Source organism: Podarcis melisellensis, assembly GCF_964234715.1.
Source record: "Podarcis melisellensis genome assembly, chromosome: 13".
Taxonomy (NCBI): domain Eukaryota; kingdom Metazoa; phylum Chordata; class Lepidosauria; order Squamata; family Lacertidae; genus Podarcis; species Podarcis melisellensis.
This window is the reverse complement of record NC_138545.1, coordinates 47,508,910-47,531,842: the sequence shown is the minus strand read 5'-3', so window position 1 is coordinate 47,531,842 and position 22,933 is coordinate 47,508,910. Positions and strand designations below refer to the sequence as shown.

The 22,933-nt window shown below is 43.2% G+C and overlaps 1 protein-coding gene across 1 annotated transcript; it reads right to left on the bottom strand.

The window, feature by feature from the left end:
* Positions 1 to 2,669: 2,669 nt before the first annotated feature.
* On the bottom strand, positions 2,670 to 14,867 carry LOC309354171 (UDP-glucuronosyltransferase 2A2-like). Its single transcript, XM_081884156.1, has 6 exons — positions 14,048 to 14,867; positions 12,189 to 12,337; positions 10,864 to 10,995; positions 10,423 to 10,510; positions 8,859 to 9,078; positions 2,670 to 3,079 (listed from the first exon to the last, which is right to left on the bottom strand). The coding sequence occupies exons 1-6, from the start codon at positions 14,781 to 14,783 to the stop codon at positions 2,791 to 2,793; spliced, it is 1,614 nt and encodes a 537-aa protein (XP_081740282.1). The 5' UTR covers positions 14,784 to 14,867; the 3' UTR covers positions 2,670 to 2,790.
* Between the last annotated feature and the right edge of the window lie 8,066 nt (positions 14,868 to 22,933).

Sequence of the window (22,933 nt, the reverse complement as noted above, 5' to 3'; positions counted from 1 at the left end):
ATTCCTTTTTTCCAAATGAATGTACTCTTATTATTGTATATTTCTTTACATATTATCTAATACATTCCTATATCAATATGTACCCTTGGTCTTATTTCTCAACTCAGTCTCTCTCCAACGTCAATCAAGTGCTGGCGTAGATGGCGAACTTTTACTGTATTTTTGAACGTATATCTGATGTCTATCCCACTTTTCCATAAATTTTTGTTTTGAATTGCCTCTCAGGGTATTTGTCAACTGCGCCGTTTCAGCAAATGCTTGTGGCTTGTTATGCCAGTCCGTTATTGTCGGGACTTCCTCTTCCTTCCACCCCTTTGCCACCAAAGTCCGAGCTGCAGCCGTTGCATATAAAAATAGCTCCCTAAAGGCATTCGGGATGTCCCTGCCAACAATACTTAACAGAAATCCAGCTTCCTAACATGTGTGCATACACACACTGATCCCAACAGCGAACATTACAGAATAAATATGGGCAATCTCTCGTTTGGGGCTTTGCCATTTTGTGGTTTGCTTCAGGTGCCGAAAGGTCTTGGGCTGGCCCTGGGTGCAACAACTACCAGACCAGTCAAATTCGATTTCAGAGGAAAGATACCATGAGGGATGTGTATCAGCTTGGTGTGTGTGTGTGTGTGTGTGTGTGTGTGTGTGTGTGTGTTGCTGTGTGAATGTCCCATGTTTGCCCACTACGGAGTGCCTTAGCTCATGCAGCACAACAAACTCTTTTCCCTTTTATGTGTCCAACATCCACCCAATCTTATCCAAAAGATAGAATAATGCCAGTGTGCCTTTTAATGCTAGTGTCAGGGCCAGATTTAGGTTTGATGAGGCCCTAAGCTCCTGAAGGTAATGGGGCCCTTTATATGTCCAGCTGTCCTTTGTCAACAACAAATTGTCACTGTTTTTTGTGTTGAATATATGCTATATGGTGATTTATGGACGTAATAGGTATCTAAAGCCATTTGCACGTAACAAAATATGTATTTTATCAAAGTAATCGTTGAACTGAAATACAATTAATAAGTATATTAATAGTGCAATTTGGGGGGGCAAGAGAGTGGGGCACTAAGCTGTAGCTTGTTTAGCTTATACGTAAAACTAGCACTGGCTAGTGTCTGCACTGGGAACTGGGAGTGGAGCAGTAAATGAATGAGATGGATCTTGCTGCTTTACTGCGTGCCTGAATCTCTGTGTTTCTGCAAGCAAGGACGATAGACCTGTCAAGTTCTTCTGAGACAAAGAATTCCAAAGCATTGGGGCCACCACTGAAAATGCCCTGCTCTGATTCCTTATTGGCTTGTACCAAACACGGAATGCAGAACAGTATTTTGACACCGTATCTCATGGGGATAGTCACAAAAGGAGCATTAAAGGAATGCCTAATGCTGTCTTATATGGAAGAAGACAGCTCGGTATTGCCTGTGTGGACTGCTGGCCTGGCTTTGAGACCGGGTTCTCTCGCAGGTCTACCAGATTTAACCTAGGAGATTGCTCTACCATAGAGATGCAATCTTCAGTTCACTATCCGTGTATTGTATTTGCTGCAGTAGTGGAAGGGAGGAGTATGTATGCCCATGTTGAGATGGTGCGATTTAACTTTATTTGGTCTTTTTCAAATAGCAAAACCATATGATAGTTTGCTAATGAGCTTATTCCAATTTATAAAAATTGATCTGTATTCTGAGCAGTGCAGCCAAGCCATTTACAGTATAAAAGCTACGGCCATTGATTCTTTTTCTTCATCACTATTACATTGCTTTTACATTACTAACTTATTATGCTGCATTTTCTGGATCTTTATTTTTATAGAATAATCTCAACGTGGGGGGAGTAACCCTAAAGCGAACCATTATGGATACCCAGTGCTTTTTTTCTAATATGTTTAGGGACGCGGGTGGCGCTGTGGGTTAAACTACAGAGCCTAGGACTTGCTGATCAGAAGGTTGGCGGTTCAAATCTACGATGGGATGAGCTCCCTTTGCTCGGTCCCAGCTCCCGCCAACCTAGCAGTTCGAAAGCACGTCAAAGTGCAAGCAGATAAATAGGTACCGCTCCAGCGGGAAGGTAAAACGGCATTTTTGTGTGCTGCTCTGGTTTGCCAGAAGCGGCTTAGTCATGCTGGCCACATGACTGTATGCCGGCTCCCTCGGCCAATAAAGCGAGATGAGCATCACAACCCCAGAGTCGGCCACAACTGGACCTAATGGTCAGGGGTCCCTTTACCTTTACCTAAACATATATATGTTTAGGGGTACTCTCATTTTGACTCAAGAAAATCACCATTTTATAGTTCAAATTGGGTGGAAATAAATACAGTAAATGGACAAAAGTACAAAGAACATGCATTACACCGGGAAAGAAAGTGAAGTTGCTATTGGAGGTGGTAACAACGAAACTGACCAATCACCGTGCTAGATTCCAACTCCTACTTCACACATTAAACGCTCACTTCTGTATAAGACTCAGGAAACACCGTGGCAGGAAAAAGCACTGTGAATACCTACAACTCTCCTCTCTCCACTGCTGAATAGAGGGTTGTTAAGGCTGGCTTCAGCTGAGCATTGCAATAATAATAATAATAATAATAATAATAATAATAATAATAATAATTTATTTATTCCCCGCCCATCTGGCTGGGTTTCCCCAGCCACTCTGGGCAGCTCCCAGCAGAATATTAAAAACATGATAAAACGCCAAACATTAAAACCTTCTCTAAACAGCTGAAAATGCTTAGCACTTTTGGAAGCAGATTCCATAAAGGGGCACACAACAATGGCTGAGTCCCAAGAGAAACTATTCTGTTTTCGTCTTCATAATGATCCTAACACGTTTCCGACAATACAATAAACAGCACAAACAGCATTTGACAGCAATGAATGTGAAGAGTGCCATGAAACCAATCAAGAAGGCAATGGTATCCAGGGAGTGATATTGGTACCAGGTCAAGTGATGGGCAGCTACTCTCAAGTGCTTGGCACCTTTGTGGCGCATGACAAACTCTATCCAAAAGACAGCCCGGTCCAGCGGCTTTAACAGTTGGTCATGGTGGATCTGTGATAGCCTTAACGCGTTTTCCTTATATCTGGAGGAAAGAGAGGTGGGGAAGAGAAATAAAAACAAATTGAGATAGGCAGAGGCGTAGGAAGGTCAGGTGGTACCCAGTGCGTAAAATTTATTGTCACACCCCCCCACACGTTGATTTATATACCGTATTTTTCGCTCTATAAGATGCACCAGACCACAAGATGCACCTAGTTTTTGGAGGAGGAAAACAAGAAAAAAAATATTCTGAATCTCAGAAGCCAGAGCAGTAAGAGGAATTGCTGCTCAGCGAAAGCAGTGATCCCTCTTGCTGCTCTGACTTCTGGGATAGCTGCGCAGATTGCATTCGCTCCATAAGACGCTCACACATTTCCCCTTACTTTTTAGGAGGGAAAAAGTGAGTCTTATAGAGCAAAAAATACGGTATTTTTTTGGCCTGCAAAAATGGTTTTATGTTATTTCATATTTTCCTACAAAGGAATAATAATTAATAATAATAATAAACTTTTATTTATATCCCGCCCTCCCTGACCAAAGTCGGGCTCAGGGCGGCTAACATCAGATACATAACACTGGTATAAAATCAAACAGGGCATTACATCTATGTCCCAGATACCTCGATATCTGTCTACCTTATCGGTTGCGTCGCATAGATTCGCATTTGTTAGAGCCAGATTTAATGTGTTCCCCTCAAATGTGCTGAGCAATAGATTTTCTAACGGTAAAACCTCTGTTTTATGCGCATGTGACAACAAATCAATAGAATCCCTTTATCATATCTTGTTTAATTGTCCTTTATATATTGTTCCCCGATCAAGGATTCTGAGTTCAATCATTTTGGAAACTGTTGCTAAACCACCTGAATTACATCTAGCTTATCTACTCCAGGATATTGACTCTTATAGAACATTACAGGTTGCCAGATTCCTGAATTCAGTTCTTTCATATAAAAGACTTCATGGAATGCTGCATGACTATTAAAAATCTAGTAAACTCTATGCACCATCTTTATCTTCAAGGCCACAATACGGTACATCTAGAGATTGTATGTAATGTGAAGGAGATTATGCGTTGAAATATTTTAGTTGATATTTTAGAATGCAAAATGCTATTTTATTTATTGATTGGTTTTACCTTGTGGGCTTATAGCTGAATAAAGTATTATCTAAACAATAATTAAATTACTTCCTAAAAACAAGTCAAAATCAAATTAAGGTCTAATTAGATGGCTTTCCGCAGGGCTAGGGTTGGGAACAGGAAGGGCTCCACTGAATTGAAATTTCAGCCTTCAAGACATAGGGAAATGGCCAGGTAAAAAGCTATTTTCATGGAGGAGGGTCAAGATATTAACTGATATGCATGAAATTTCATATATAGCTCTATAATCCCTAGTGTACTAAGATAAGACCTTTGGAGCAGGCATTTTCAAAAAAAGTTTTTTATGAACCGCCCTAGTAAGGCAGTAATTGTTCCTTGATAATTTGTCAGTCCTACGCCCCTGGAGATAGGACCAGAACTCAATTTTTGATTTCAGTTTAGCAAGCACTGTAGCATTAAAGTCCTTGATGATTACCCCCAAAATTCAAAATCAACACCTTTATTATGTCACCATGATCAATTGGTTAGCCTTTTGTTGCAACACACCCACATGGGCACACCTCTGGAAACTGTTAAGCAGCATTAAAACTTGCCTACTGTTTTCCATTCAAGATCCCAAAGTGACTTATTGCTAATGTTGCAGCTGCTTAACTGAAGGCAATATCCTGCCCAGATTAATATTTCGGAAATATTGCAACAAAGCCTGTTAGTAAGCAGTGGCAATGGGTCCTGTGGACAATGAGGTGCCAGGGGCCTGACCAGTTGTGGTTTTCTCTCCATCCTTTCCCTTGCAAAGATATCGTGGGCACCTAAGTATTTGTACAACTGCAATGCTTAGGTAAAGGTAAAGGGACCCCCGACCATTAGGTCCAGTCGTGACCGACTCTGGGGTTGTGGTGCTCATCTCGCTTTATTGGCCGAGGGAGCCGGCGTACAGCTTCCGGGTCATGTGGCCAGCATAACTAAGCCGCTTCTGGTAAACAAGAGCAGCGCACGAAAACGCTGTTTTCCTTCCTGCCGGAGTGGTAACTATTTATCTACTTGCACGTTGACGTGCTTTCGAACTGCTAGGTTGGCAGGAGCCAAAGATGTTGGCTATTTGCAGTTTATTTATTTTTTTATAAGATTTTTATTAAAGTTTCAAAAATTATATAAAAACAAAACAGAACAGTAATACAAACAAACAAAAAAGAAAAACAAGTATAATTTCAATCCCTAATTTTCTTATAACTTACTTCCCCGACTTCCTCATACCTCCCCTCTCTGTATTCCAATTTCTATTTTGTTACTTCAGCAAATCCTTTCCCTTAATTTTCATTTAATTTTTGGCCTTTCTTTTCTTTTTACTTATCCATTACGGCTGGAAACCACATAATTTCTAAACCAACGTCATTCTAACATTCATTGGCTATTTGCAGTTTAGTAGCACTGCAGAGAGCTTGCTGGGGAGACCATGCATGACAAGGAACTCAAAAATAACTTTAACAAGGTTTTAATAACAAAAACAAAACTCCTTTTACACTAAACATAACATCAAACATGACCCAACCACCAACCCATCCTCCAGGGTAATGAGAGAGTTAGGTGCTGCTCCTTATATACTATGCCCAAATGCTGACACAGCTTAATTAACACAACCTAGCAGCACCTGCTATGTTTCACAGCTGTAAGACTGGGTCTCGTTATTTGCCCTGGCCCTGGCCCTGGCAACGGGAGCTCACCCTGTCGCGGGGATTCGAACCGCCGACCTTCTGATTGGCAAGTTCTAGGCTCTGTGGTTTAACCCACAGCACCACCCGCGTCCCTCCGCAATGCTTAGCATCTAACTAAACTGAAAATGTGTCTTACTTTGGTTCAGAAGGTGTCCCTGCTATCCAGTTGCTTCACTGCTGGGAGAAACGTTGTGGGGCCACCACCTCTTAGGACCCTCTCTCTATCCTCCTAGTTTGCAGTGAAACGGGGCATTTAAACACTGCAGCTGTATAAAAACTTAGCACCTAACTAAGGGCTCATCCACACTTCTGCTTGTGCCGTGCCCAGAAATCATGCGTCCCAGAGGTTTTCCCCTTGCCCCGTTCCTTTTCAAGGGAAAACTCACTCTTTGGCGATAGATCAGAACAAATGGCAATCCAGGGCCAAAACGGAATTGCTGTTTCCTCCAATTGAGCACTAAAGAGCAGCTTTCTCTTGGGTGGGGGAAAGCAGCAAGACAAGAGGAAGTGTGAATAAGCCCTGAGTGCCACAGCTTGGTTCAAAGTTGGTATCGCAATGTCTAGGGTGGATTCATGCCAAAGAAACTGTACATTACTCAACCCATATAAATAGCCAAAGGCGATGACAAATGTGCAGCAACAGAACAAATAGAGTGATACAGATCATACATCTATAATATGAGCTAACACCCAAGAAGTGAGAGAAAGGTTACCAGAGACATCAACAAACTGAAAGCCAGGTTGATTTCAAATCAAACAGTTTTATAGTGGTTTTATCCAACTCTAACTTTTTCCTGATTCTTCTTTTACAGCCAGTGCAGCCCCACTGAATTCTATGGGGATTGCTTCCCCATATGTATGGTGAAATATACTCAGAGTCGAAAGTGGATTCCATGCTCTTTATTCAGCTCATAGCGGTGAGGAGGAATGGAAGTTCCCCCAGAATGTCTGCCTTATATACATTATTTACACAATGGGCCCCATGTGATTGGCTAATTCCAGGATTCTCCTGTAGGCCAATCAGGTTGCGGGTTCCCTTTCACCTGGAGCTGGATTGGGTGGCTCCTGTGGTCCAATCAGACTGCTGCATTCTGAATCCTATTACTCTAGGACCAATCAGACTGCTGCCTTTTGGATCCTATTCAACTCAGTACATAACATATGCACTGCATGGCAGCCTGCATAGCTTAGTCTTAAAGGAGCCACACAGGGCTGTTAATAAGTCCCCCCCCCCCATAAATTCCCAGACCTGTGTGAAAAGATTATTCCCCTCTTTCCAGAATGTGCAGTAAAGTGGAGGCATATTAACTGGGCTAGGAGCTGGGAGATCAGAGCCAAAACCATCACAGAGCCATGAAGTTCCCTGTGTGATCATGGGCCAATTACTGTCTCTCTCAGCCTCAACTCCCTCACAGGGTTGTTGTGAGAATAACATGGGGGGAAGAAGACCCATGAATGCCACCTTGAGCTCCTTTGGGGAAAGATGGAATGGCTATAAACTCAATAATTGATAAATAAAGAATGATAATAATTATTTTCAGCCTGTCTGTCCCTGATTTTGAACTGGGGGAGGACTGTGTGTGTCACCAGGTTTGAGTCATGAAAAGCAAACACCTACAAAACAAAGGAGGTGCAAATCTGTGACAGAACCACAATATTTAGGCATATGAGCACCTGACTTTACATGCATATTGTTATGTACTGAAGTTCTCACCCTGGGCCAGCAGGGGGATACTGTAGATAGTTTTCACTCAGGTCCACGTCAGTTATTTTAGGTGGGAAACCCTGGGTTGTTGTTGCTACAATGTTGATAGCTGGCTGCCTATAAAAGCAGGCCGGCTGAGCTGTTTGCTGTTCAGTTTTCTGTTCCAGCTTACAAAATAAAGAGCTGCTTTGGAGAAATCGCTGTGTCGTCTGCCATGTCTACCCACTATTCTACACATATCTTCAGCAAATCCAATGTGTGGGTGCATACTTGCCCGGGTGAGGTGTGCAAGCAGGGTGCAATACATGCCTTGATACTATGGACATTGATTTGAATCCTACTTTCTACAGCAACATTTTGAATCAACCACCATTTTGAATTTATCCATACAGCAACCCTGTAAAGTAGACTGCAGTGCAATTCTAGGAAATTTTGTAATTCTAGCAAAACAACAACGGGCGCAGTGCTAAGGAGCAATACTCTTCCATAAAGCCACTCCCGACATAAGGATGGGGGGTTGCGGGCTCTTGCCCACCATCATCCGTGCGGAGCTGGCTGCGGTCCCGCGTGATCAGGGGAATCCTTGGGCCGCGTCATACCACCCTCCCTCGAGGTTTTCCCTCGGACTTTGGTATGGACCTCGGTTGGTCGCCGCAAGGGGCCTGATAGGAGTTTTTCCACTTGGCTAATTGGCATTGTTTTTGAAAGCCATTTGGTTTTTTAGCTTACCTTGTAGCAAAACGTCACAACGCCTTTGGTTTTGGAGGTTAGGCATTGGTAGGGGTATTATTATGCAGATGAGTCGGGGGGAGCGCCATCACCCCCCAAAAAAAATATTTAAGGGTAGTCCGATAGAGGATTCTGGGGGGCGTTGCCTCTTCCGAAACCTATGGAGGCTAGGGCCTAAAGCGCGCTCCTGAGCGGTGACCCCTCGGGGAACGCCTAGGGATGTGCATCTCAAGGGCTCCTCCTGTTGGTGTTATCCCTTTCCGGTTCTATGCCGGATAGTCTGATAGGACCAATGCCTAAAGCCAATAGCGCTCTTACCTGTAACCAATAAAGTTGTGGCCATTTTTCATCCATTAACCTAACATTCTGGTGTCCTGTGTCTTTATTTATCCCAACTGGAGTGGGGGGCTGGAATCACCATGTAATCAGCTTTTGACACTTGTCATGGCTTCTGCCCATTTCCACAGGTAAGCTGCCATATACCTGGCCCTGAAGCAATCTCACATGCATTCTGTAGACTAATGGAGACCACTAGTCATCTCTCACTTTCAGAGGAGAGTTTGCGATTGACTCACGTGGCGTTGAGAATAACAGCCTTCACAGCATCCACTAAATCTTCGGCTTCCATTGTCTGGATGTCCAGCCCTACAGCCATCCCCTTTGCCTTCATGTGCTGAATATTGTCGGGCTGGTCAGCAAACATGGGAATCCCCACTGTGGGAACGCCATGGTAAATAGCTTCATAAATCCCATTGATCCCACCATGTGTTATGAAGGCTTTGGTCTTGGGGTGACCTGGAAGGAGAAGATGAGACTCTGTTGACTATGGGATGATAAAAGTAGGTTATTAGCATTGAGTCTCAGCAGCACTGCCCATTATAGTCCAACTGTCAGGCAATCTCTAAAGATTGCAGTTCACTATACATATTAATGTTTCTAGAACTCAGCGCTGACCCTGGCCAAGCACACAACAACAGCTTTGTAAAACAGAGAGAGTTTGTAGTCTCTGATATCCTGAATAGTGGAAGACACAAAGTACCAAAAGTTTAGCACTGTCTGGGGGCTTGGTTTTCCCTGGGGTATACCCCATGTTTCCCCTGCCTCTTCCTGTTATGAGAATGGTTGCTAAACATGGGAATCCCCACTATAGGAATACCATGACAAACAGGTTCATAAATTCCACTGGTTCCACCATGTGTTATAAAAGCTTTGGTACTGGGGTGTCCTGGAGAAGGAAGAGGAAAATTTACTGGAAATGAAATGGTTAAATTATAATTGATCTTAAGCTACAGCATTCGAGCTTAGTCCACATGCCATGCTATCCCTGAATGTTGCATATAGATATATCCTCAACAAGGAAGCAGGCAGCACAAAACACAGGAGCAGTCCAACTTGCTGGTTGGACTAGAAAGCACTACAGTTTTATGATGATACTGAAGTGTAGATGGGTTTCCATGAAGCAAGGCAAAGTGATAACTGCACGAACCTTTTTTGAACTAATAGAACTGGACAACAGGGGCAGAGCAACTGCTTATATACCGTGGTACTTCGGGTTACATACGCATCAGGTTACAGACTCCACTAACCCAGAAATAGTACCTCAGGTTAAGAACTTTGCTTCAGGATGAGAACAGAAATCATGCTCCGGCAGCGCGGCGGCAGCAGGTGGCATCATTGGCTAAATTGGTGCTTCAGGTTAAGAACAGTTTCAGGTTAAGAACGGACCTCTGGAACAAATTAAGTACTTAACCCGAGGTACCGCTGTACATTTCTGAATGTCTGGGCCATGCCCAACGTGATTGGCTATCTAAACTTCTAAGCTGCAAATCATAACTCAGAATTTAAGGGCCAATGGCAGTGGCCCAAATCCTGAAATGTTCTGTGGTTGGATTATCATGTATCGAATCAGGACACAGGGGCTCAGAATCCCTAGTCCGGACTCAAGCTCAGGCAAACACAGACCACTGGATACATAACAACTACCATTCTGTGATCAGGAATGGAATAGAATAGAACAAGGGGAGAATGCTCATTGCTGTCATGAGTGAAGAATATGGGGATGGAGGAAAGATATTTCCAAGGGACTGGCAGAACACAGCAATGAAGCCATAACTGCAACAAGCATGAGGTCTCTCTCACCAAGAAGATCATTTTGTGGTATCCAGTCATAAATCCTGGTGTTTTCTCCTAAGGTTTCTGGTCTTTTCCCTTTGTGGCGCCAAAGAACCTGGTTTAGAAAAAAAAGAGGAAAGCTTCCATGACTCCTACATTCATAACGTAGGTGTAAAATTTAAGAAAACAAACAAACTAAAAGTTATCCAGAGCAAATTCCATCTGCTTCTCAAAGCAGACCTTGGGGAGTCTACCTTCTTCTCTATGAATTATTCTGCACCAATAATTAGCTCTCATAACATGTATTAGACAAGGATAGCTTCAACATCTAACACAACTCTAATGTATTTAAGTAAAGGGATGTAAAGGAATGCAATTTCACAGGTCAGTTAAGGGAATTGACGCAGCATTTTCACAAGTCCACTATACAACTTTTTGTTTTCATTACCAAACAACATGAATACTGACCTTCTGTGGAAGCTGGCTAAGTGCCGAAGCAACGATGTTGCTCTTTTCATCCGTTAAGTTTGCAACAAGAGAGCCCAGAGAAAACACCACAATGCCATGTTCCCCTGAACTCTGGACAAATTCTTCCATTTCCTGTCAAAAGTTCAAAGCACATTTTAAAAATAAATATATTGACAAGTCACATTCCTCCATGTCTTTTCCATTTGGACCTGATGCATGAGTAGCAATGTGAATATTTTTCTTGATATTTAATGTTGTGAGGGAGTGTTTGGGAAATGATCTTTAACTTCCAGCTTCCAAACTGTGCTTTAGGCCCCATGGAAGCCTATTAGAGTTTTAAATGTAAAAGGTAAAGGACCCCTGGATGGTTAAGTCCAGTCAAAGGCGACTATGGGGTGCGGCACTCATCTCGCTTTCAGGTCGGGGGAGCCAGTGTTTGACCACAGAGAGCTTTCCATGTCATGTGGCCAGCAGGACTAAAGCACTTCTGGCACAACGTAACAAAGTGACAAGTGCCAGAGTGCACAGAAATGCCGGTTACCTTCCTGCCACATTGGTACCTATTTATCTACTTGCACCGTTGTGCTTTCAAACTGCTAGGTTGGCAGGAGCTGCGACAGAGCAACGGGAGCTCACTCCATCGCGGGGATGTGAACTGCTGACCTTCCAATCGGCAAGCCCAAGAGACTCAGTGGTTTAGACCAGTGTTTTTCAACCTTTTTTGGGCAAAGGCACACTTGTTTCATGAAAAAAACCACGAGGCACACCACCATTAGAAAATGTTAAAAAAATTAACTCTGTGCCTATATTGACTATATATAAAGTAATTCTCTTGAGTAGGAATAAAATAAACACAAAGAAAGTATTTTATAATTACTTTATTATGAAATAGTAAGTAAACAGAAATATGAAAAATTATAAAATACTTTATTTTTAAATCTTTTGAATTTTTCAATTTTTCCCATGGCACACCAGGCAACATCTCGCGGCACACTAGTGTGCCGCGGAACAGTGGTTGAAAAACACTGGTTTAGACCACAGCGCCACCCAGAGAGCAGAGCAGACAACAGACAAAGTCACTGGTCACTCCAGCTGCAGACACCTTTTCTCCACTTTTTCACCTGTGCTTTTCACATCAGCCTGAAAAGCAGAAATTAAGCAAGCCAAGTTCTTCCTGGCACAACTATATCAGTGATGATAAGCTTCCATCCTGCTCATTATCTACATTTGCTACACTTCTCATAATGTATAATTCACCCAGCAAGAACAATGGGACCTTCTCTCAAGAAAGCACGCCTAACTGATTTTTTTTTTTTCAGAATTACCTCTGGCAAAGGCTTGGCTGGCTGACACTGCAGACCCCCCACAAACTCAAAATTTGGTAGGAGAGGCCGTGGGAATTCAAGGTCCCAGTAGGTACGGATCAACCAGATTTCCGCTTTCCCCATCACTTCACACTGAGTTGTGGGTCTTCCTGTCGAATGAGAAAGAGGAATGAGGTTACATTCAGCTTGTCTCTCCTTCACATTTTCAACATTTCCACAAATAGTGAAAGCTGGTTCACACATTACATTTCAACTGGACACCTAAAAAAAGGAAGAGATGTGAACAGGAACTGTGGACAGAAAGAAATACATGTATTATGAGCACTCATTCACTAGCAAGCCTGGACTGGCTATGGCTCCTTGATGGCTATTCTTTCAGGGGAAGTCCAAGTTTTCTCCTCCATAACGTTAGAAAGAACCAATTGGCCTGAAGTCAGCATTGGTAGCTGAATGTGCACCAGAACTAGTGACAATCTATTGACAAACCAGGCCATTGGTTCAGTTCTTGTTACTGAATTCTGCATAGAACCCTGTGCAGATACTATCAGTTGCAGCTTTTGGTTCCTTCAGTTTCCTTGACTTTCTTTCCCCCTCAACATTACCGATGCATTGATAACATGTCTTCCCCTCAAAACAGCAACAACAGTGTGGTGGTGATTACATATACAGCTGTATGAAGATTATCTTCATGTGGTATCTTTCCGATGTGCAGGAGCTAAGGAAAGGTCAATTGTGGCTGCTCTCAGTTTCTTTCTTCCCCAATCAATTTCAATTGTCCACATTAGTGCATTAAAATGCCATTCATTTAAAAGGCTTTCACAAAAAAAGTGTCACTCCTAACAGACATATTTTTGTATGCACTTTTGCATATGATACACATATTTGCAAGCAGTTTTCCCTAATCTACTAAGCTATTCTCACAAATGTATGCATTTCCCTGCATGCTTCACATAACTTACACATTTTTGTACATTTTTTTTGGTTGATTGAACTGCATTGCAAAATTTAGGTAACTCCAGTTACAAAGCATAGTTGTATGTCAGTGGGTCTGTCACTCCGGGAAGTGGAATTTACATAGCTTTATAATAGCTTTTCAAGTTTCTCCACCATCCATTGCAATAATACACATCAGTAAAATACCACACAGAAGGATCCTGATGAAATAATAGATAGAACTACATAAAAGTTCCTTGCTCATCATTTGTTGAGTGGTGGAAAAGAGCAGAAAATCCCAGAATAATGTCTGTGCTTCAACTCCAAAGCTAATTTTAGATATGATTCTAGTTCAGTTTGAGCTCAGGGGGAGTTGTACAGAAGGCGGAGCAACTGGGTGAAGCCATAAAAGAACAAAACAGGTAAGATTCACTCCTCACTCCCTTACTCTCTGTAAAGACAGAGTTGTTCCACCTGGCCTTTGACTCTGAATCAGTTTGATTCCCTCCCCCTCTTTCTTTTTCCTTTCTCCTCCTATGAAGAGATTTCTCCCTAATTGTTCTAATGCTGTATCTTAATCTTTTTAAAATTGTATTTTAATCAACTTGTTTTTATTATTGGTTGTTAGCCTTGGCTGGGGAGGGCAGGGTATAAATAAAAAAATATTATTATTATTATTATTATTATTATTATTATTATTATTATTATTATTATTGATGATCAGGCTCTAAAGCTTAGTAGAGTCTATTCCCAGCTGACAGTGGCTCTACACAGCTCCAGGATGAGGCCTTTCCAATCCTGCTACTTGGAGGTCCTTTCTAACTGGCCATGCCAAGGATTGAAGTTGGAATCCTTGACCTCTTTAGAGCATCTACTCTACCAAATAATAACAATACTTTGGGAAAAAGAAACAAAAACAGGCTTACCTAAAACCTGACTGTAATAAGAGTCCCAGTCGCCATACCAGGTCTGGAAAACATGGTCTTGCACGAGGTAAGATATTATATTCTTCACCCTTTCTCCAAATGACATTCTGTCCGTGAGCCCAGACAAGACAGCAGGGGCATAGGAAGGAGGGGCGGGTATCTTGCCACAGTGTCTCTCCACCGTTAAGCCTGGCGTGAACTGCAGGGTGTACACAAATGGGATGTCCATTTTCACAGCAATCAGGTCGCCACAGGGTGTCGCAGGGTCTGCAAGGAGCACGTCGTAGTTGCTCTTTTTCAGGCGGGCCATGAGTTCCTGATCAGCCAGCACATTTTCACACTTGAACTTATGGAACTCGTGTACTTTCCTCATCATCTTTCGCATCTCTTGGTAGAACCTGTAGAAGGTCAAAGCAGTTGGCTTGTGGTCCAGCAACAACGTGACGAATTCCTCAAAGAATGACTGGGCCTCAGCCTTTCCATAGGGCACAGGGAACACCTCAAACTTGGCAGCTGATATATCATCACTGGGTTCGATTAAGATGGACGCTGATGGGGCTAGGATGCTGACATTGTGACCTCTATGCAGCAGTTCCTGGATAATGACCTTGATATTTAGCCAGTGGCTGGCATCCTCTGGCCAGATAAGCACATTCCCACAGAAAATGTTTCCTACTAAGGCAAGCTGAAGTATTAACAACTGAATTGCAACCGCTCTTGCTGAGGTGGGGACCATGATGTGTGTTTCTGGGAAAGCCAAAGATTCGTCTTCTGTCACTTGTCAACAAAGATGTCATTCAGTGCATAAAACTCCTATTCCACACCCTACTTCAGAGAAGACTTTTTACCAAGTGTGTTGAGTCTTGATTTTTAACTGTCCAGGTGGAACACTGTTTGAAGATTTCTGGAATGAGAAGACAAATGGCACAAGCCATCTCCATCACTATTTCAACTGAATGATATTTTTACATGACCATAACCAATACAAATCTACTACCCACACCAATAAAATTACTCGAATATCATTTTATTCAAATAGATGATGCACCTATCGTCTCCTAGGCTATATCGCTCAGGTCCTTGGGGTATAAGCTAATGGCAGCTGTTCCAGTGGCATAGCAGCTTCGATATATTTGGGGGTATAGGATTGTTCATGGAGTTTTCTTGGCAGGGATACTGGAGTGGCTTGCTGGTTCCTGCTCCAGGTGACAAACCTAGACAGCATCTTAAAAAGCAGAGATGTCACCTTGCCAAAAAAAAGTCCATATAGTTAAAGCCATGGTTTCCCCAGTAGTGATGTATGGAAGTGAGAGATGGACCATAAAGAAGGCTGATTGCCAAAGAATGGATGCTTTTGAATTATGGAGCTGGAGGAGACTCTTGAGAGTCCCATGGACTGCAAGAAGATCAAACCTATCCATTCTGAAGGAAATCAGCCCTGAGTGCTCACGGGAAGGACAGATCCTGAAGCTGAAGCTCCAATACTTTGGCCACCTCATGAGAAGAGAAGACTCCCTGGAAAAGACCCTGATGTTGGGAAAGATTGAGGGCACAAGGAGAAGGGGATGGCAGAGGACGAGATGGTTGGACAGTGTTCTCGAAGCTACGAACATGAGTTTGACCAAACTGCGGGAGGCAGTGGAAAACAGGAGTGCCTGGAGTGCTCTGGTCCATGGGGTCACAAAGAGCCGGACACGACTAAACGACTAAACAACAAGTAGGATTGTTCTACTACTTTCACCAAGCACAACTTAACCTTTTATTTCCCCAGCTTGGATGATCCTCCTACTAACTGCGTTCATGGCATTCAAACATGCAGACATCGTGCCCATTATATTTGCAGAGCAGAGTAGACATGTGAAGCAACCTTCCTGGGACTGTTCCACTGGGAACAGGGGGGAGATTACCTGTCTATTTCCTCCCTGCACACTGAAAGCTCGCGTGTCAGTGGGGAGAAAGCAGGCTCAGGCATTTTCCCTGACAAGCTACCTTATCATCTGCTGGGAGTGCATAGACATGCTATCTTGTATGTGGACATGAGTCCCAATCTGGGAGAAAGGTGGGATGCAAATATATTAAAATGATAATAAGAAGAATTGACTTCCACATGCAGCCTGAAGTGGTACAGTGCCAGCGTTCTGTGTTTGCAGTGCCGGATTAAATGTTTTAGAGAAGGAAGTGTCCCAGAATTGCAGCCTTAGCTGCCTTGGGGACCAGTTCCTTTGCAGGGCTACACCGCTGTAATTACTGTTTCTCTTTCATTATTTTATTTTACGGTAAAACGGAGCATTGAAAGAAAAAGAAAGAAAACAAAAAGAGGAAGCAGAAAATAAAAGTTCCACATCCAGCCCAGCCCTCAGCCCCTCAAGGTTCCAACATTTGGGGACCCTTTATCATTACGAAGAAACTGACCATCATCATGGCGACTGCATCATAAACCGTACTTTTCTGTGTATAAGGCAAGGTTTTTGGTGTTATTGGTGGCTGCGGGAAGGGCTGGTTTGGATTTGCTGTCGCTCCAACAATTGGGCAGGTAATTGGCGGTTTCTGGCGGCGATGGGACATATGAAAGGCAGCTTTTGGGATGTGCGCGAGTGGCAGTGTAAGTCAGGTGGGTGAGCGATTTTCGTCAATCCCCCCTTTAAAAAGCTCAATTCCAATCCTTCCCCCCAAAAAGCTCAACAACTCTGGGCAATCTTCACCCATTTTCCTAATTTTGAGTCCCCCAAAATACGGGGCATCTTATACACGGGGGCATATTATACACAAAAAAATACGGTACCTTGGGTCACATGATTCCCTTCGCCCTCAGCTTGGCCAACAATTCACTTTGCCTTCCACCAATACAAAAGATTTTAGGTGTCTCCTGACTTACCTGGCTTTGCTGAGATCCCCACTTTCTGGTGCAGTAGTAGAGAAACAGAGGTTTCCTCAGTCTCATAGTAAGACTGCACACTGCTGGTGGAAATTGACTATTTAAGCATAAAACACAACTGAGCCCCATGAGCTCTAACAATTACAGTCCACACCCTTGCCAGTAACAAACAAAAAGCCTAAAGGTTTTCCTGTAATATTTTTGCAAAGCTGGTGATCACCAAAATTACTAAATTTTAACATTCCTTCCCTCAGGTTGTATTATAAGCATTTCCTGCTATGGCACAAGCAAAAAGCACACTGTTCACTTCCAAAAAAAAACAGATAAAGAGACGGGAAGGAAGAAAAAAAAGAACAGAGAAATGTGGAAAGGCAGGAAATTTGGGGAAATGAAAAAGGCAAGAGGAAGCAAGAAAAAAAAGGTGCATTAATTTTTTGTTGTTTATTAAATTTTATATTTCCCTTCAGCTGTAGATTTGAGGGTAGTTCACAGCATAGAACTACAAGGAAATTTAAGAACATTTTCATGTATGCGACAACGGCGGCAAGAGTCTTAATAGCACAAGGATGGAAGAATGAAGAAACCCCGACTAAAGAACTGTGGCAAGAGAAACTAATGGACTATGCGGAATTGGCGACATTGACACACAAACTACGTGACAAGGACAACTGTGACTTTAGAGAAGAATGGGAACCTTTTACAAAGTATTTCAAGAAACAACAAAATGAATTGGACTCCTTGGCAGGTTTTGAATAAACATACACAAATTTATTATTAATAACACATAGTAAAGGTAAAGGGACCCCTGACCATTAGGTCCAGTCATGGCCGACTCTGGGGTTGCGGCGCTCATCTCGCTTTATTGGCCGAGGGAGACAGAGTACAGCTTCCGGGTCATGTGTCCAGCATGACTAAGACGCTTCTGGTGAACCAGAGCAGCGCACGGAAATGCCGTTTACCTTCCCGCTGGAGTGGTACCTATTTATCTACTTGCACTTTGACGTGCTTTCGAACTGCTAGGTTGGCAGGAGCAGGGAACAAGCAATGGGAGCTCACCCTGCTGCGGGGATTCAAACCGCCGACCTTCTGATAGGCAAGTCCTAGGCTCTGTGGTTTAACCCACAGCGCCACCCGCATCCCTTCATTAATAACACACAGATAGATAAATTAAGGATCTTTATAACTTTATAATCTGCAGAGACGTATATGTATTGAAAAACCAGAGAGAGGACCTGAGGGAAATCAGGGGGAGGGGGGTTTCTGGGGAGGGGAAAAAATTGGAGGGGGGAGAAATTAAGGATGATATGTCTCTTGCTAAAATGTTATGTTGAAATTCCTAATAAAAAACTTTTAAAAAACACACGGTAACATTAACAACCTTAAAAAAAAAGAACTACAAGATAAAAACAAAATATACACAATAAAAACAAGAAAGGGGGGTAAGGGAATGCCCCCAATTATTTGGGGAAAATAGGTTATCTACATTCCTTAAGCTACAGTTGGGTCTTATTACCTTCTCTGAGCCTCCACCCAAAATTATAACTTGTGATGAGGATTTGTCACAAAATGGCTATTATCCCTGTAAAATGTGTTGAAGATTCTGTTTATAAGGACTGATTCCCTTCCAGGAAGGCGGCAATTGCAGCCCATCACAGCTCCTCAGTGGACAGGGGGCGGCCTCTTCATCTTTCGTGCCTGGCCATTTGCCTTGGGTTTGGCCAGTCACAGGGGAGGACAGGATAGCCCGCTAAATTCTAAATTTAAATTACCCAATGGTAGTTTGGGTGTGTTGTAGGGCTTCAGTGGCAGAGGAAGGAACCCAGCTGCCCAGAGTGGATAATAATGGGCTTGACGCCAGTCCATCGCTGTGTTATTGGGAGCCAGTAGCGCAGTCAGAAACCCACCTTACAAATTGGAATTGCCCTCGAAGTAAGTGGGCAGTATATATTGAGCACCTTGATGTGAGATAATCAGATGCCATATTTGGGGGCCAGGAAGAATTTTGCCTTGGGACGTGGGTGGCGCTGTGGGTTAAACCACAGAGCCTAGGACTTGCTGATCAGAAGGTCGGCGGTTCGAATCCCTGCGACGGGGTGAGCTCCCATTGCTCGGTCCCTGCTCCTTCCAACCTAGCAGTTCGAAAACACGTCAAAGTGCAAGTAGATAAATAGGTACCACTCCGGCGGGAAGGTAAACAGCGTTTCCGTGTGCTGCTCTGGTTCTCCTGAAGCGCCTCAGTCATGCTGGCCACATGACCCGGAAGCTGTACACCGGTTCCCTCGGCCATTAAAGCGAGATGAGCAGCACAACCCCTGAGTCAGTCTCAACTGGACCTAATGGTCAGGGGTCCCTTTAACTTTGCTAGATACTGAATAGAACAAGAATCCTGCATTTCTCAGATCTACAGTTCACACTCTTCCTCATACACCTTTTATCAGGTTTTGTTTGTTTGTTTAAGTTAATTAATAAAAGGTGTGTTTATGACTGGACCTAATGGTCAGGGTTCCCTTTACCTTTTTATCATCTCTTTCCCCCAAATAACTGTGGGCATTTCCCAAATAACTCCCCCATTCTTCTCAAGGCACCTCTGTTCTTTTTGCTTCCTCTCTGCCTTTTACGTTTCTCCAAATTCCCCATCCTTTCTCCCCCTCCTTTCTTATGTGTGTTTCCCCCCCCCTCCTTCCCATACCTTTCTCTGCTAATTCTTATTTTCTGTTTCCTCTTTCCCGTTCTTCAATTCAGTTACGAGAAGTTTCAGAGGGAACAGGGTGCTTGTTGCTTGCACCACACCCAGGGGGAAAGTTCAAAATAAACCCTGAGGGATCAAATGTGCTCAAATGTGTGCAACGGTAGTTGGGGAGTCAAAAGTTAGTAAGTCTAAGGGTCACCAGCTTCCAAAAGACAACACATTAAAAACTTCCCTGAAATCTCAGGCCATTCCAAAAAAGAAGAGTGGATTTGTAAATTAAGTGAGTATATAGAATTGGCAAAATTAACTTCAGTTATAAGATATCAATCAAATCAAAAGTTAAGAATGGAGTGGAAGTATTTCGAAGACTATATGTCAAAATATTGTTCTAAAAATGACATGTTAATGGGCTTAGAATAAAAAATGTAAGCAATAACAAAAGAAAGAAAGAAAGAAAGAAGAAAGAAAGAAAGAAAGAAAGAAAGAAAGAAAGAAAGAAAGAAAGAAAGAAAGAAAGAAAGAAAGAAAGAAAGAAAGATCAGAATTTAACAAAAATAATTTATTATAGAATGCAAGGGGGGAAAGGTAGAAAGAAATATACAGAAGTCAAATTGCTGTGGAGGGAAGTAGAGGGTGGGTGGTGGGTTTTATAATTAAGTGTATAATTATGCTACTGTTGTAATTTATATATTATATTTTATGTGAGGGAATCATTGGGAATTTTGTTTATTATGTATAAATGTTTCAATAAAGTTTCAATAAAGAACTTTGAAAATTGAAAAAAAAAAACTTCCCTGAACAGGTAAGCCTGGGGACTCTTTTTTCTATTTTTCCTTTTGATTGGGAGGCAAAGTGAATTGTTGTCCAAGAGGCAGGGGTGGAAGAAGGGGGGCGGTGGTGGCGATTCGCCCCAGGTGTCATCACTGAGGGGGGGGGTGACATTTGGTCGTCAGGTGAAGGGGCAGAGCTGTGTCGCCTTGCTGGCAGCCTTCCCCCCCTCCCGTCTTCACTTTGACAGCTCAGGAGAGGCTTGGGAGTGGCGGGCGGGTGGCACGCCATTGCCCCCCACTCCCGGGCTGCTTCCTGGGGGGGGGCAAGCCTCCCCCGAGCTGCCGAGAGGAAGAGGGAAGGGAGGAAGGCTGCTGGCAAAGCATCATGGCTCCCACCCACCCACCCCCGTCCAGGAAGTGGCCCGCCATAGGCGGCTCACTCCACGCCCCTGGCTGTCTCGCCTCCTGGGACGCTCGCCCCGCCCCCATGGCCCCGCCCCTTCTGTGCACCAATCCGGGCGCGGGAGCAGCTAGCTCCGCCTCTGCCAAGAATTCTTGCGGCGAGGAAATGGAAGAACGTAACAATACCAACAATTACAGACTGGCACATACTGATGTTAGAAGATGTACAACTAGCGAAACTGACGGGAAGAGTTAGAGGAGTATTAAACCAGAAAATATTTGGAGAATGGAGAATATTTAAGGATTATATAAGATCATATTGTACCAATCACATCATATTAGCAGAACTTGAGTGATCATTGTAAACACAACAAATAGAGTTTGTGGAGTAGATGGGAACAATATGAAAGAATATAAAACTATGTGGAAAAAACGACGACAATATAAACAATACAATGAGAATGATTGGAAGACTCGTTTTGTCAGAAGTCTTTTTTATTTAAGTGTTTAATTAAGTATTAATTAGGAAGGTTAAGGGGTTTTTTATGGACGGAAATTTGCTTTTTCTTCTTTCTTTTTGCTGCATTTTCTTCTTTTCTTTTTTCTTAATTGTTTTTTCTTTAATTTTCTTTTTGTAATATGAGATTGTAAATTCTTTGAATAAGTGTGTAATTTATATTAATAAAGATTATTTTTTTAAAAAAGAGGTAGGAGCTAAGCAGATCTGTCTCTGCATAGCATGGCTGTAAGATGAGGATAGGTGTTTTTCTACGCACTCAGTCCCTTGGAGACACACTTGCTTTTAAAAAGTGGGAGCTAGTATTCTGAGGAAACCGAACCCTGCACCCAGGACCATTTATTCCCATCCTGGAGAACTGAAGCATATCTGCAGCCTTGTCAAGAAATGAAAATGCAAAATGTGAGTCATCTTAAGAATTGCAAAGTCACTTCCGACCTCGGGAGGAGGTGGTGTTGCAGGCGCACGCCCCCAACACTCACACAGAGGCTGGCTCCCAGCCCCGCGCAATCAGGGGAATCCTCTGCCACATCATCCTCTTGGCTAGCCAATCAGCTGGCTCAGGGGGTGTGGCTTGTCCTCTTTGCCGCCAATCAGCTGGGGAATTTCCCTCCCACCCACCCACCCTTCAAGGTTTCTCCTTTGACCTTGCTATGGACTTCGGTTGGTCGCCGTTAAGGGGCCTGGTAGGAATTTTCCCACTTGGCAAACTGGCACCAACCATTTGGTTTTTTCCTCTACCTCATAGCAAATCGTCACAACTTCCCTGGTTTGGCGGTTAGGCACTGGTAGGGGTATTGTTACCCCATGTAGATGAATGGGGGGAGGAGCACCCCGGTTTACTGAAGGGTAGTCTGGTAAAGGATTCCGGGGGGCGTGGCCCCATCCGAAGCGTATGGAGGCCAGGGCCCAAGGCACGCCCCCAAGCGGTGACCCCGGGGGAGTGCCTAGTTGATGTGCCATCAGAAGAGCTCCCCCTGCTGGTGTTAACCCTTTCCGGCCTTCAGGCAGACAGACTGAAGCCGGATAGTCGATTAGGACCAATGTCTAAGCCAATACCGCTCATCACCTGTAACCAATAAAGTTGTGGCCAATTTTAGCCCATTAACCTTGATTATGGTGTCTTGTGTCTTTATTTCCACAGGTAGGAGGCAGGAACCCGACACACAATGTTTATACCTTCAGCAGATGCAGAATTGGACTCTGAGGCAGCCATTGGCTCCTCCTTTTTTGGATCACTTTGGAAGGCAGCAGCTGTACTGAAGACGATCATGCACATGGAACTTAAGCCTTTAGTCTTGCATTTTTTCCCCATTAATGTGTGATGTTTCATTATGCTTTTATATTTGTTGGAAGCTGCACAGAGTGGCTGGGGCAACCGAGTCAGAAGGGGGGGGGTATTATTATTATTATTATTATTATTATTATTATTATTATTATTATTATTTACTACAAGCAGACTCTGGTGTGCCTGATGTCTCATGGATCATATCCATTGTGCATATATTAAAACAGGACCAAGTGACAAATTTCCACAAAAGACCCTAACTGCTGTTTTTCAGAAACTTGTTCTTCCTTTCACAAAGGACTATGTGACATAATTTTCAAGTAAGTAACTGTTTTAGGGCAATGA

What these genes read in the sequence shown, in the direction of transcription:
- LOC309354171 (XM_081884156.1), bottom strand. Translation starts at nt 14,783, where the DNA reads ATGGTCCCCACCTCAGCAAGAGCGGTTGCAATTCAGTTGTTAATACTT. An exon ending in CAGCCAAGCCTTTGCCAGAG is followed by an intron (nt 10,996 to 12,188) that starts GTAATTCTGAAA and finishes AACTTTTGACAG; the next exon opens with GAAATGGAAGAATTTGTCCA. An exon ending in GCTGTTATTCTCAACGCCAC is followed by an intron (nt 3,080 to 8,858) that starts GTGAGTCAATCG and finishes TCTTTCCTCCAG; the next exon opens with ATATAAGGAAAACGCGTTAA.